Here is a 15,751-nt window from a genome sequence, read left to right on the forward strand (position 1 = left end):
CTTCACTATGGAGAACCTACGTTTTTTTTTAAGGTCTGGCCTCAAGTGAATCAAATGCCTCCGTTCATTAATTTCTGTACCCTTTGAGTAGGAATTACAGTTGCTGTTTTCACTGTTTGGCTGTGATGCCAACCCTAACTAATCCCATCTACCTACATGTACCCTGTGTGATGACGTGCCTTTTCAAATTTTCTGTCCTGTTTACACCACTTCCCCAGCAACCGACTGTACTACTAAGTGTTAATCTTAAAAAAACTTGCCTCTTAAATCTTGTTTAACCATTTTCCACCCCCCCCCCCCCATCCTATGCCTTTTAGTATTTGAAATTTATACCCGGAGGGAAAAGGATTCTTCACTATCTACCCTGTCTTATAAGTTTGTTTACTTCTGTCAGGTTAAACCTCAGCCTCTGCTCCAGAAAAATCAACCCAAGTTTGTTCAGCCTCTTACAGCTAATACTTTAATCCAGGCAGCATCATGGTGAACCTCTGTTGCACCTTCTCCAATGATTCCATATCTTTCCTGTAATGGAGTGATCAGAACTGCACATGATACTTCAGATGAGGCCTAACCAAAGTTTTAAAAAGCTGCAACTTAACTTCCTAACATTTATAGTTAACACTATAACTGATAAAGGCAAGTTTGGCATACACAAGGTCTAGTATGGCCTGGCTGGGTTATCTACATACTGCCAAGAAACCCTCCCTGATGCATCTAACAAATTCAGCCCCATTTCAGCTTCCAACTCTGGGGCAGTTGCAGTCAATATTCTGGGAAAATTAGTCACCAATTATAACTGCTGTGTTGATTTTGCATCTTTTCATGATCCATACATACAGTGCCTATAAAAAGTATTCACACTCCCCACCACCCCGCCCCCCCCGCCCAGAAGCTTTCATGTTTTATTGTTTGACAACATTGAATCATAGTGGATTTAATTTGGCTTTTTTTGTCACTGATCAACAGAAAAAGACTCTTTCATGTCAACGTGAAAATGGATCTCTACAAAGTGATCTAAATTAATTACAAATATAAAACACAAAATTTGTTTTCCAGTGAGACAATGACCTCAAGCATAAAGCCAGGGCTACACAGGAATGGCTTAAAAACACCAAAGTTAATGTCCTGAAGTGGCCGAGTCAGAATCCAGACCTCAATCTAATTGAGAATTTGCGGCTGGACTTGAAAAGGGCTGTTCACTAACAATCCCCATGCAATCTGATGGAGCTTGGGCAGTTTTGTAAAGAAGAATGGGGAAAAATTGCAGTGTCCAGGTGTGGAAAGACCTTAAACACACTCAGGACTGTAATCACTGCCAAAGGTGCATCTACTAAAATACTGACTTGAAGGGGGTTTGTACTAGTCCAATCAATTTTGTTTTATATTTGTAATTAATTTAGACCCCTTTGTAGAGATCAGTTTTCATTTTGACAAGAAAGCCTTTTCTGTTGGTTACTGTCAAAAAAGCCACATTAAATCCACTGTAGTTCAATTTTGTAAAACAATAAAGCATGAAAACTTCCAAGGAGGGTGAATACTTTTTATAGGCACTGCATCTGATCCTTCATCTCCAGGCTTTTGAAAGCTTAAACTATAACCCACCATTGAGATTGATGGCACCATTCATATGCCTGAGTTACACCCATATTCCCTCACTGGATGAGTTAACCATAATGTCCTCATGGCATAGTCATACAGCATGGAGACAGACTCTTCAGCCCAAATTGTCCATGCCAACTGAGCTTGTCCCACCTGCCTGCATTTCCAAATCCAATTCAGGTTTATGATCAAAGTTGCTGGTGAACGCAGCAGGCCAGGCAGCATCTGTAGGAAGAGGTGCAGTCGACGTTTCAGGCCAAAACCCTTCGTCAGGACTAACTGAAGGAAGAGTGAGTAAGAGATATGAAAGTGGGAGGGGGAGATCCAAAATGATAGGAGAAGACAGGAGGGGGAGGGATAGAGCCAAGAGCTGGACAGGTGATAGGCAAAAGGGGATACGAGAGGATTATGGGACAGGAGGTCTGGGAAGAAAGACGGGTGGGGGGGGACCCAGAGGATGGGCAAGAGGTATATTCAGAGGGACAGAGGGAGAAAAAGGAGAGTGAGAGAAAGAATGTGCATAAAAATAAGTAACAGATGGGGTACGAGGGGGAGGTGGGGCCTTAGCGGAAGTTAGAGAAGTCGATGTTCATGCCATCAGGTTGGAGGCTACCCAGACGGAATATAAGGTGTTGTTCCTCCAACCTGAGTGTGGCTTCATCTTTACAGTAGAGGAGGCCGTGGATAGACATGTCAGAATGGGAATGGGATGTGGAATTAAAATGTGTGGCTACTGGGAGATCCTGCTTTCTCTGGCAGACAGAGCGTAGATGTTCAGCAAAGCGGTGTCCCAGTCTGCGTCGGGTCTTGCCAATATATAAGAGGCCACATCGGGAGCACCGGACGCAGTATATTACCCCAGTCGACTCACAGGTGAGGTGTTGCCTCACCTGGAAGGACTGTTTGGGGCCCTGAATGGTGGTAAGGGAGGAAGTGTAAGGGCATGTGTAGCACTTGTTCCGCTTACACGGATAAGTGCCAGGAGGGAGATCAGTGGGGACATTTTAATTCCACATCCCTGGCCTGCTGCGTTCACCAGCAACTTTGATGTGTGTTGCTTGAATTTCCAGCATCTGCAGAATTCCTGTTGTTCAGGTTTATTATCACTGGCATGTGTCGTGAAATTTGTTCATTTGCCCCATACCCCTCTAAACCACTCCTTTCTTCTCTCATTAATCTTTTTATTAATTTTTAAAAAGTACATATATACAGGAGAATTATCTCAAATATCTGTATCTATAACAATACATATAAAAGGTAAAATAAACATTATCAAGATCATAGTATTAACCTAATAGTATATAATAAAAAATAAGTTAATCAATTCTCCTCTTTATCATTTCATAAACAAGAGATAAAGAAACTTATATATATCCCCCACTATTCTCTTTAAACAAAAAAGAAAAATAAAGGAGGGAATGGGCAACCCATACTGAGAGTAAAAGCAAGAAAAAAGAAACTTTCTGATCAAATCCAAAGTTTCGAGAAAGTAACTGGAAGAGCAATAAATCAAACCATATGAAAATATTGAATAAAAGGTCGTCAGATTTCTTCAAATTTAAAGGCTGTATCAAGTGTCCAACTTATTTTCTCTAAACTTAGACAGGACATAATGGAGGAAAGCCAATAAAAAACTGTAGGTGGATGAGAGTCCTTCCATTTAAGCAAAATGGCTCTCCTAGCCAATAAAGTTGTAAAAGCTGTCATCCTTTTAGTGGAAACAGGAATATATCCTGCTTCCGGTGGAATGATCCCAAAAATTGCTGTAAATAAATTCAGTTGTAGGTCCAAATTCAAGACTTTTGATAAAGTCTTAAAGACATCTTCCCAAAAATAATCTACCTTGATACAAGACCAAAACACATCAGTTAAACTAGCCACCTCAATATTACATATTTACAAATAGGATTAATATTGGGAAAATACGGGCTGATTTATCCTTGACATATGTGCCAGATGTACTACTACCTTGAACTGTATCAAGGAATGACGGGCACAAATAGATGAAGTATTTACCAAATGAAAAATTTTATCCCATTGATTATCTGAAAGTGACTCGAAATTTCAATTCCCATACACCATTAATTTTATCATTAGATACCTCCTGCAAATTCAATAATCATTTATAAATTATAGCTATCGGTCCTTTTTGAAATGGTTTCACCTGAAAAAGAGTATTTATCATATTGGGTGGAAAAGCAGAAGGAAAATTTGGAAGTAAACTATGTTAAAAATAAATAAATAAAATTCCTAATTTGTAAATATCTTTTTTAAAAAAAAGTGTGCATTAGATAAGTCATATTTGTCCACTAACTGAGTGAAAGACATTAAACAATCTCCCATAAACAAATCTAAAAAAAAGTTACTATTCCTTTGGTTTTCCAAATTAAAAAGGTCTGATCGGAAATTGATGGTTTAAAAAATAATTAAGATGGATTTTACTAGAAAGAACAAAGTTATTAAACTTCAAAAAATCTACAAAACTAAAACCAAATTCTTAATGTATGTTTAGTAATGGGATTGAGGTCTCAACTACCAATCTTAGAAAGCAAAAAGGAAGAGGAGCTCCCAGTAAAGAGACCAAAGGACACCCCTTCACCGAGTTTTTCTCGAAATCCACCCATAAAGGACAGTCATGTATGTCTGAATAATGAATCCAAAATGAAATGTATTGAATATTAAACGCAAACAACATATTGAATATTAATTGCCCAGTAATATACTCTAAAATTTGGCAAAGCCATGCCACCATGCTTTTTTAATTTCTGCAATAGAGGTTTACTCAGTCTAGGAGTTTTATTATTCCAAATATAAGATAAAATTTTAGTCTGTTCTATCAAAAAACAGTTTAGGAACAAAGGAAGGGATTACTTGAAATACATATAAGAACTTCGGTAGCACTATCATTTTAATAGCATTAGTTCGACCAATTAATGATAATGTCATAGGAGACCATTTAGAAAGTATTTGTTGCGTGTATTCAATTAATGGAAGAAAGTTATTTTTAGCAATGCTGAAAAGAATTTGATCATATTGATCCAAGTAGTTGTTAATAGGAAACAAATTTAATTTATATCCAGAAAAACTACTAAATTCAGAAAATATAGATAACATAGAGGGAATAGATTTCTTAGGATCTGAAATATAAACTAACAAGTCATCTGCATGCAACGAAACCTTATGCACTTTATCTCCTCTCTGAATACCTTGAACATTGTTGGAGTCCTGAAGAGCAATAGCAAGAGGTTCTAAAGCCAGGTTGAATAACAGCGGACTAAGAGGACGATCCTGTTGGGTACCTCTGTGTAGCCTAAAATAAGGAGATTTTTGATTGTTATAACTGCTGCCGATCAGCTTAATCCAGGAAATAAAACCTGGACCAAAATTAAATCTTTCTAAAACCTTAAATAATTAAGACCATTCTATCCTATCAAAGGCTTTCTCTGCGTCAAGGGAAACAACACATTCAGATTCTTTAGATGGAGAGGAATGAATAATGTTCAATAATCCCTGAATATTAAAATATGAATATCTATTCTTAATAATCCAGTTTGATCCTTAAAAATAACCTTAGGTAAAGTATTCTCAAGCCTGTTAGTCAAAATCTTAGAAAGGATTTTAGAATCCACATTTAATAAGGAAATTGGTCTGTAAGAGACACATTCAGATAAATTTTTTTCTTTTTTGGGAATTAATGAAATTGATGCCTCATAGGAAGTTTTCGCAACGGTCCCAGAGGATATAGAATCGGTGAAAATTTGGCATAAATGAGGTGCAAGTATTTCAGTAAAAGTCTTAAAAATTTCTACTGTAAATCCATCCGGTCCCGGAGTTTTACCTGATTGAAAAGAGGATAGAGCCCTTGCTATTTCCTCTCGTTTAATAGGCGCATCTAATATATTCATATCCTGAATAGGAACTTTGGTATATTCAATCATTGCAAGAATCTATTCATAAAAGTAGTATTGTTTGGAAAATCAGATTTATAAAGGTTAGAGTAAAAATCCAGAAATACCTTATTAATTTCCTGGCAATCTGATGTTTCAGTTCTATCAGTCATTCGTATTTTCAGAATCTGCCTTCTAGCCATAGTTGCTTTAAGTTGACCGGCCAACAATTTACCTGACTTATCCCCATGTATATAAAATTGACTTTTAGATTTCAAAAGTTGCTGCTCAATGGGAAAAGTCAAAAGCAGACCATGCTGTGTTTGAAGTTCCACCCTTTCCTTGTATAGCTCTTCACTAGGTGTTACTGAATAAACTTTATCTATTTCTTTAATCCTGTTAGTAATCACTAAAAGTTCCGCTTTAGATTTCCTTCTTAAAGCTACTGAATATGAGATTATCTATCCCCTAAGAAAAGATTTCATCGCATCCCAAATAACCAAATTTGACATACCCTCAGTTGTATTTAATTCAAAAAATAGAGAAATTTGCTCTTTAATAAAACTTGCAAATGCTGAATCATGCAGCAGCGTAGCACTAAATCTTTACTGAGATGCTTTCCGTATATTATCAGGGAACTTCAGTATTACTTTCGTGGGCGCATGATCCGACAACACAGTAGCGTCATACACACAGTCAGCAACAAAAGGCACCAGTCGCGTATCCAACAAAATAAATCAATTCTTGAATATTTATGATGTACATGGGGGGGGAAAAAAAGAAAAATTCTTATCTTTTGGATGGAGAAATCTCTAAATATCGACCAAACCATATTCTAGTAAAAAAGAATTAATACAGGTCGCAGCCTTATTAGGAAGCCACGGATTGGTTGATGACCTATCAATCGAAGGATAGAGACAACAGTTAAAGTCACCGCCCATGATCAATTTATATTCATTTAAATTCGGCAACGCAGGAAATAACCTCTTGAAAAATTTGGAGCTATCTACATTAGGTGCATACACACACACCAAAGCCATCTTTTGACCACATAACAAACCAGTAACAATTAAGTATCTTCCAATTGAATCAGTGACAGTATTAAAATGTACAAAAGAGATTTTAAAATTAATAAAAATAGATACCCTGTAATTTTAGTTGCTGATGAGTGAAACTGAGAGCCCCTCCAAAAGTTTTTAAAAAAAAGCGGTTTTCATCCTCCCTACAGATATGGGTCTCTTGCGCAAAAATATCAGCTTGGAGTGTTTTTAATTTCTTAAAGATCTTTCTTCACTTGATAGGTTGGTTCAAGCCATTCAGGTTCCAAGAGATTATATTAATTTTATTAGCATCCATAATAGGGCCTTAATTTAAGATTTTATAAGATAAGTTAGTGCGCCAGCACAGACCAAATCCGCAGGGAAGAACATTCGATCAGAGAAAAAAAAACATGATTGACAGGAAAACCTCTCAGGACTGCCCAGTCGAAAAAGCCTAAACTAATAGCTCCACCTCTCCCCCCAAAGCCTGAAAACCATCCAATAGACGGACAGCATGCTAAACTATAATCCCTTAACCTCTGTCTCCAATAGGCAGACTCTTAATAAGTTGTATACTAACACCACTGACTAAAGACACAACAACACATACATGAATAAACAAATTCCAAATATTTTGATATTGTCTAACAGAAGTTAAAACATAGTTAACAGCAGCCATCTTAAAATCATTTAATAAAAATTGATCATATATTCAAAAAAATAGATCCAACCAAATAATATGTTACAACTAGTGTTAAACTCTTACAAATCCTAAAGGAAAAAATAAAACAGCCAAAATTATGTCTGGACAGACATAGAACATAGATTAAACAATCCAGTTACAAATGACTCCCAGCTAAGGATTAAGGTTAAGTTGCTTGCAAGACAGGCTTAAACTCCTTTATAAATTTCCAAGCCTCTTCTGGGGAGTCAAACCGTTTTGGGCAAGCGTTGGGTGTGGAAATCCTCAAAACAAGCTGGATAACGCAAAGAGGGACAACAGTTCTTAGAAAGTTCAGCCATCACTTCCCGATAGTTAATTCTTTCTGCGTAAACCTCTGGGGCAAAATCTTCGATTACATGAATCTCTACTCCATTATAAATTAGCTTCCCCCGCTTCCTAGAAACCACTCCTATCCATGTACTTCTTTCCTTGTATTTGCCTTGTGCTGTATATGACTGTTGATACTGTGTTTTGCATCTTGGCTCCAGAGGAAAATGGTTTCATTTGGCTGTATTCATGTACAGTTGAATGGCAATTAAATTTCAACTTGAACTTATCCAGATGGCTTTTAAATGTTGCTAATGTACCTGTCTCAACCATTATTTCTGGCAACTCATCTTTGAACACAAGCACACACAGCTGATGCTATGTAAAAACCGTTCACTCTGAGCACAGTGTAGTGCTTAATGACAGCAGTCTCCTGCCCCAAATAAGCAGCTACCACAATTAACTGATGGCCCAATTAACTGGCATCCATTGTATTTGGATGTGGAAAGGCAACAAGTAACCAGGGAAATCCACAGTCAGGAAAGAACATGCAAGCTTCACACAGCATCAGAAGTCGAGATATGATGTACGTATTATTATTGGCTGGGTGCCCCAAATATCAAGTGTAGACCCAATGAGATTGCATCTGCTGTAGACCTATTGTGGTGGTTGGCAAATTGTAGTGAGTCCAGGTCCTTACTCAGGCAGGAGTTAATTCTAGCCATTGCCAAACTCTCAAAGCACTTCATCGCAGTAGATGCAAGAGCAACTTGCAGTAGTCATTGAGGCAGTTCACCCTACTCTTGGGCACTGGTATGATTAATACCCTTTTGAAGTAGATGGGGACCCCTTGACTGCAGCAATGAGAGATTGAAGATGTCCGTGAACACTGTGCCAGTTGGTTAGCACATGTTTTCAGTGCCTTGCCAGGTACACCATCAGACATCAATCTCTGAGACACATATCACAGCATCGCCAGGTCCTGTGGGAATTCACACACAAGTAATTGTATTCGCCCTATCAAAGCATGCATAGAAGGGAGTTGACGTATCAGTGCCATTTAACATAAAGCATAGAACATTATAAATATAGTGCATAGAACAAAAGGTAAAGATAACAGGTGTAGGAACCTTTTCAAGAGAGTTTGAGGCTGTGGTTAAGAAAACATAAGCAGGTATAGGCAGGGAGGAACAAATGAGGTTTACTTACGTAGTATAAGAAATGCAAGAGCACACTGAAGAAAGAAATCAGGAAGGCTAAAAGAAAGTATGAAGTTGCTCTAGCAGACAAGTTGAAGAAGAATCCCAAGGGATTCTACAGATATGTTAAAAACAAAGGGTCTGCAAGGACAAAATTGGTCTTCTGGAAGATCAGAATGGTAATCTATACATAGAGCCAAAGGTGACTGGGGAGACCTTGGAATTGTTTTTTTTTGCCTCTGTATTTACTCAGGAGATGGACACAGTCTATAAAAATGGGGCAAAGCAGCAGCAAGGTCATGGACCCTATGCAGATTAGAGGAGGTGTTTGCTGTCTTGAGGCAAATTAGGGTAAATAAATCCCCAGGGCCTGACACAATGTTCCCATGGACCTGATGGGAGACAAGTGCAGAAATAGCAAGTGCCCAGGCAAAAGTATTTAAATCATCGTTGGAGATAGGTGAGGTATTGGAGGATAGCTAATGTTCCGTTGTTTAAGAAAGGCTCTTAAAAATAAACCAGAAAATTATAGGCTGGTGAGCCTGACAGCAATAGTGGGAAAATTATTGGAAGATATTCTAAGGGACCTGATAAGTTTTTGGATAGACATGGATAGTATGGCTTTGTGCGTAGGATGTTACGTCTAACCAATCTTAAGAGTTTTTTGAGGAAGTTACCAGGAAAGTTGATGAAGACAAGGCAGTGAATGTTGTTTACATGAACTTTAGTGAGGCATTTGACATGGTCCCACATGGGAGGTTAGTCAAGAAAATTCAGTTGCTCGGCATTTAGGATGAGGGATAAACCAGAGCCTGGTAGTAGATGGTTGCCTCGCTTAGTGGAGGCCTGTGACTAGTGGAGTGTCACAGGGATCGGTGTTAGTTCCATTGTTGTTTGTCATCAATATCAATGATGTGGATGATAATGTGGTTAACTGGATCAGCAAATTTGCCAATTTTGCCAAGATTGGTGGTCTAGTGGACAGCAAGCAAGACTACTAGAGCTTACAGTGGGATCTGGACCAGCTAGAAAAAAGGGCTAAAGAATAACAGATAGAATTTAATGCAGACAAGTGCGAAGTGTTGCACTTTGGTAGGATCAACCAGGTTAGGTCTTCCACAATGAAAAGTAGAGCACTGGGGGGTTCTGTAGAACTAAAAGGTCTGGAAATACAGATCCATAATTCCTTGAAAGTGGCATCACAGGTAAAAAGGGTCGTAAAGCTTTTGGCACATTGGCCTTCATAAATCAAAGTATTGAAAGCAGGAGGTGGGAAGATACAAAGTTGTATAATATGGTGAGACCTAATTTGGAGTATTGTGTCACATACCTACAGAAAAGATGTAAATAAGGTTGAAAGGGTACAGAGAAAATTTTACAAGGATTTTGCTGGGACTAGAGGACCTGAGTTATAAGAAAAGATTGAATGGGTTAGGATTTTATTCTTTGGAATGTAGAAGATTGAGGGGAGATTTGATAGAGGTATACAAAATCATGAGAGGTATAGATAGGGTAAATGCAAGCAGGCTTTTTCCACTGAATTGGGTAGGACTACAACTATAGCTTGTGGATTAAGGGTGAAAGGTGAAAAGGTTTCAAAGGGAACATGAGGGGAAATTTCACTCGAGGGTCATGAGAGAGTGGAAGAAGCTGCCAATGGAAGTGGTGCGTGGAAGCTCGATTTCATTGTTTAATTAAAGTTTGGATAGGTACATATATGCGAGGGCGATGGGAATAGGCAGTTTAAATGGTTTGGTGTGGACTAGATTGAATGTTGGTCCTGTTTCTGTGCTGTATTTTTCTATGACTATTACAGCACAGTACAGACTTGCAGTCCACCATGGCGTGCCGACCTTTTAACCTACTCCAGGATCAATCTTAGCTCTTCCCTACCATATGGCCCTCCATTTTTTCTATCATGTGCTGCTTGGTTTTATCTTACAGGAAGTAATAGCATGCAAACCTGTCACAACTTATGTGTATCTGACTGTGTCTCTAGTTTCACACGGAATTGACTTTTCGGTCTCACAATGGCCTTCTGTAGGTACTTCAACTGCTTGTAGATTACTGTATCGCCAGTTTTGAATGCCAGAGGTCTATCTCTTAGCAGACTGAAACTGCTGGTTCATCCAGGACTTATTTGTATTATGCGTATTGCAGCATCACTGTACACTAATATATCGTTTAAAGACTGCAGTAGCAGATATGTTGGAGATAAATGCAAACTGGCATCTTTCAAGATTGTTTAATGACATTTCCTGTACACAGGTGTGACAAGAACAAAATAATTGTTACTCCGGATGTGATGTAGCACAAAAAAAATCACACAATAAGATAAATAACAATAAAAAAACAGAATAAATATAAATAAGATAGCGTATATATGCTTACTGTATGTCCACAAAGTGACACTAGGCACAGGAGGTGATTCTGACAGGAAATGATAAAGTAGTGGTGGTTGGGGGTGAGATGAGTTGATGGATGGAGGTGTGATTGGCCATACATAGTGAAAGTAACTGTTTTTGAGTCTGGTGGTCCTGATATGGTTGCTGTGTAGTGTCCTCTCTGATGCAAGTGGAACAAATAGACCATGTATGTCCTTTCACTTTATTGATTTCTCCTTTAATTTTTTTTTACTGATTGCAGGTTACCTGTCCTGTTGCCGCTTCCTGGACGACAACCAAATTGTGACCAGTTCAGGAGACACCACTTGGTTAGTGTTGAAACCACATAGACTATCCTGCTGATTACATTCATCTTTTATGTCTATTTTGTCAATTAGGCAACTTGTTTTCCTCAATATTCAGTTTTGCAGCAACTTGTTTTAAAGTAAGCATATTCAATACCGTATACATTTTGTGTGCATTGAAAAGTTACTAAGAATGTCCTTAAAGAGCAAAACGATTAGAGTAAACATTTACACTTACGGGCTGTGTTATTCATGTTTCAGAATTGAAATTTTAATTTCAAAGTTCAAAGTAAATTTATTATCAAAGTTCATTTGTCACCATATGCTACCCTGAGATTAATTTTCTTGCAGGCATTCGCAGTAGATAGGAAAAAACATAATAGAATCAAGGCCACACCAAACAGTTCAGACAAACAATGCAAATCTAAAATGAAAGGAAAAAAATAATAAGCAATAAATATTGACATCATGAAATGAAAGAGTCCTAGAAAGTGAATCCATTGGTTTTGGTTGTGGGAACAGTTTTGGGGTGATTGAAGTTATCCCCTTTGGTCAGGAGCCTGCTGGTTGAGGTGTAATAATTGGTCCTGAATCTTGTGGTTTGGGTCCTGAGGCTCTCGTACCTCCTTTCAGGTGGCAGCAATGAGAAGAGAGCATGGCCTGGATGGTAGCAGTCCTTGATGGTGGATGCTGCTTTCCTGTGACAGTGCTCCATATAAATGAGCTCATTGGTGGCGAGTGTACTCTATTTTTAAGTACAGGTGCACAGTCCCTCATCTGAAATCCTTGGGGCCAGTTGCATTTCGGAATTCAGGATTTTTCGGATTTCAGACACCCCCCCCCCCCCCCCCATACCAAAAAACACATATGCTCAAGTTCTTTATTTAACCTGCCTCAGTGCAGTGGAGTTTCGGACCCTGCGGTGCTCCAAACCTGCACACATCCTTCCATATACTTTAAATCATCTCTAGATTACTTATAATACTTAATACAATGTAAATGCTATGTAAATAATTGTTATACTGTATTGTTTAGGGAATAATGACAAGAAATTTTATTTCCAACAAAAACATTCAATAAAACAAAAATATACAGCTTCAAACGAACCGAATCAAACACATGGTAAATGACTTATTGGAATAAATGCAGAACGTCACTATCACTATAAAATTTCAGTAATTTGTCTTTCTGTTTATTTAAATCATATACAGTGGTAGTTCCGACACTATTTTCTTCACTAAGTCGCCGCACAGACACACCACGATCAAGCTTCTGCAATAACTCCACTTTCTGCGTTATTGATTGAGAAAAAGAGAAGGAATCTTCTCTTTGTTACCCATAGGGGTGTCTGCAGCTCTTATTGACATTTTCATAGTGAAATTAAGCACAAAATCAACAGCAAACACAAAATATCATCGAACAGCAAATGCACATGTAATCAGTATGAGGGCAGAGCCACAACTGACGTCTGGCGGCCTCTGCTAGTGCTGCCACGTCACACCTGAGTGACGTCAGCTGTTGGCGAAAAAAACTTCGGTTTTCAGACCTTTTTGGATTTCAGAATTTCGGATAAAGGAATGTGCACCCATATTTCAATTCAAGGGCATTGGTGTTTCAATACCAGGCTGTGATGTGGCCAGTCAATATACTCTCCACCTCACATCTTATTAAAATCTTGTCAAATCTTTGCAAACCTCAAAGTACTTGTGTGTTGGACCCAGGGCAGATCCTCTGAAAGGAGAACACTGAGGAATTAAAAGTCGCTGACCCTTCACCTCTGATCCCCTGATGAGGACTGATTCATAGGCCTCCTTAATTTGATTATCCTAATCAGTACTGGAGTTAAAAATCCGTGCAGATTTAAATACATCTTAATTTTCTGATTTCTCTAAATATATTGGAAAGCAGGGTTGATGAAATATTTTTACATTTATTGTGAGATCTGAAATATTTTCTTCCATTTTCTTTTTCTAGTGCTCTGTGGGATATTGAAACTGGGCAGCAAACAACCACGTTCACTGGCCATACTGGTGATGTCATGAGCCTTTCTCTTGCCCCTGATACAAGACTCTTTGTCTCTGGTGCTTGTGATGCCTCAGGCAAACTTTGGGACATTCGAGAAGGCATGTGCCGACAGACCTTCACTGGACACGAGTCTGATATAAACGCCATTTGTGTAAGTATACCTTTTTCAGTGAATAAAAATAAGGCGCAGAAAATTAGTGACTCTCTGTGTGCAGCTCTGATGGGAATCATCAAATATTCCCATTTAGGAATACTACAGCTCAATTTATATATTCACACACTGTAATTTAGTTTTTATGCGTTTATGTATTGCAGTGTACTGCTGTTGCATTAACAACAAATTTCATGACATATGCCATTGGTATTAAACCTGATTCTGATGTGATTCATTTAAGTTTGACTGCAGTACTGCTGTCTTTCCATCACGGGACAATGAGTTTTGGAAGAAAAAGCTCTTGGAGGGAGGGCACAAAAGCAAACCCACTTTCTGGCATTCAGACAAAAGTAAACAATAAGATATAGAAGCAGTATTAGGCCATTTGGCCCATCAAGTCAGCTCTGCCACTTCATCATGACTGATGCAATTTTCTTTCAGTTCCAATTTCCTGCCTTCTCTCCATATCCCTTCATGCCCTGACCAATCAGAAATCTTATCAACATCTGCCTTAAATATACGTAAAAATTTGGCCTCCACAGCTGCCTGTGGCAAAGAATTCCAGATTCACCATCCCCTGGCTAAAGAAATTCCGCTTTATTCCCATTCTAAAAGGATACTCCTCTATTCTGAGGCTGTGTCCTCTGGTCTCAGACTCTCCTACCATAGGAATCATCCTCTCCACATCCACTCTATCAAGGCCTTTCACTATTTAATAGCTCTCAGTGAGGTCACCCCTCATTCTTCTGAATTTGAGTGAATGTCATCACATGCCCATCATATGTCAAGTCATTCAAACCTGTAATAATTTTTTGAACATCCTTTGAATCCTCTCCAGTTTCAGCACATCCTTCCTAAAATAAGGGGCCCAGACCTGCTCACAATATTCCAAGGGAGGCCTCACCAGTGCTTTACAAAGCTTCAACATTACATCCTTGCTTTTATATTCTAGTTCTCTTGAAATGAATGCTAACATTGCATTTGCCTTCCTCACCACCAACTCAGTCTGAGAATTCTGCACAGGGACTCCCAAGTCCCTTTGCAGTTCAGTTTTTTTTTTGTATTTTCTCTCCATTTAGAAAAGTAGCCCTTTCATTTCTTCTACCAAAGTGCATAACCGTACACTTCCTGACACTGTATTCTTCTGCCATTTCTTTGCCCATTCTCCTAATATGTCTGTCCTTCTGCAGCTTCTCTACTTCCTCAAAACTACCTGCACCTCCAGCTATCTAAATATTGTCTGCAAACTTTTCAGCAAAGCCATCAATTCCAACATCCAAATCATTGACATATAACTTAAAAAGGATCAGTTCCAACAGAGACCCCCTGTGAAACACCACTAGTCACTGGCAACCAGTCAGAAAAGCCTTCCCTTATTTCCACATTCTACCTCCTGTCAATCAGCCACTGCTTTATCCATGCTAGAATCTTTCCTATAATGCCAAGCTGCCTCGTGTGACACCTTGTCAAAAACCTTCTGAAAATCCGAGTACACTAATCAACGGATTCTCCTTTGTCTATCCTGTTTATTAGTACGTCAAAGAATTCCAACACATTTGTCAAGCAAAATTTTCCCTTGAGGAAACCATGCTGACTTTGGCATATTTTGTCATATGTCTCCAAATACCCTGAGACCTCATCCTTGATAATTGACTCCTACGTCTTCCCAACCACTGAGGTCAGACTTACTAGCCTATAGTTTCCTTTCTTCTGCTTCTCTCTTTTTGAAGAGTGGAGTGACATTTGCAAATTTCCAGTCTTCTGGAACCATTACAGAAACTAGTGATTCTTGAAAGATAAAGTACTAATGCCTCCACAATCTCTTGAGCCACCTCTTTCAGAACCCTGGGGTGTACACCATCTGGTCCAGGTGACTTATATACCTTAAGACCTTCCAGATTCCCACAACCTTCTCTCTAGTTATGGTAACTGGAGAATTGGGACAAGTCCTGGAAGTTTCTGTCATGATGCTTTGCATCAAAGTTTAAAATTGTATGGACATTACTGGAAAGTTTCACCTTAATGTTCCTGGTTGCTAGAATGAAGGCTTGTCTGTTTTCCTTGTGTGAGGTCCCTGACAAGCAGGAGAGACTGTTTCCCCACAATCTGCACCTTGACATTCAAAATAATATTTCAGCTTCAGTCAACTTCCTCAGAAAAACCTTGT

General features: G+C 38.6%; 1 protein-coding gene across 2 annotated transcripts in view; it reads left to right on the forward strand.

The window, feature by feature from the left end:
* The window catches only part of LOC134337892 (guanine nucleotide-binding protein G(I)/G(S)/G(T) subunit beta-1), a 109,532-nt gene that overhangs the window by 80,108 nt on the left and 13,673 nt on the right, over positions 1–15,751 (forward strand). For both annotated transcript variants that reach the window (XM_063033232.1, XM_063033231.1), the window contains exons 7-8: positions 11,363–11,429; positions 13,380–13,581. In XM_063033232.1, coding sequence (XP_062889302.1) covers positions 11,363–11,429; positions 13,380–13,581 — 269 coding nt within the window. The remainder of the gene's footprint in view (positions 1–11,362; positions 11,430–13,379; positions 13,582–15,751) is intronic.

The sequence above is a fragment of the Mobula hypostoma genome, chromosome 25 (genome assembly GCF_963921235.1).
Source record: "Mobula hypostoma chromosome 25, sMobHyp1.1, whole genome shotgun sequence".
Lineage (NCBI taxonomy): Eukaryota > Metazoa > Chordata > Chondrichthyes > Myliobatiformes > Myliobatidae > Mobula > Mobula hypostoma.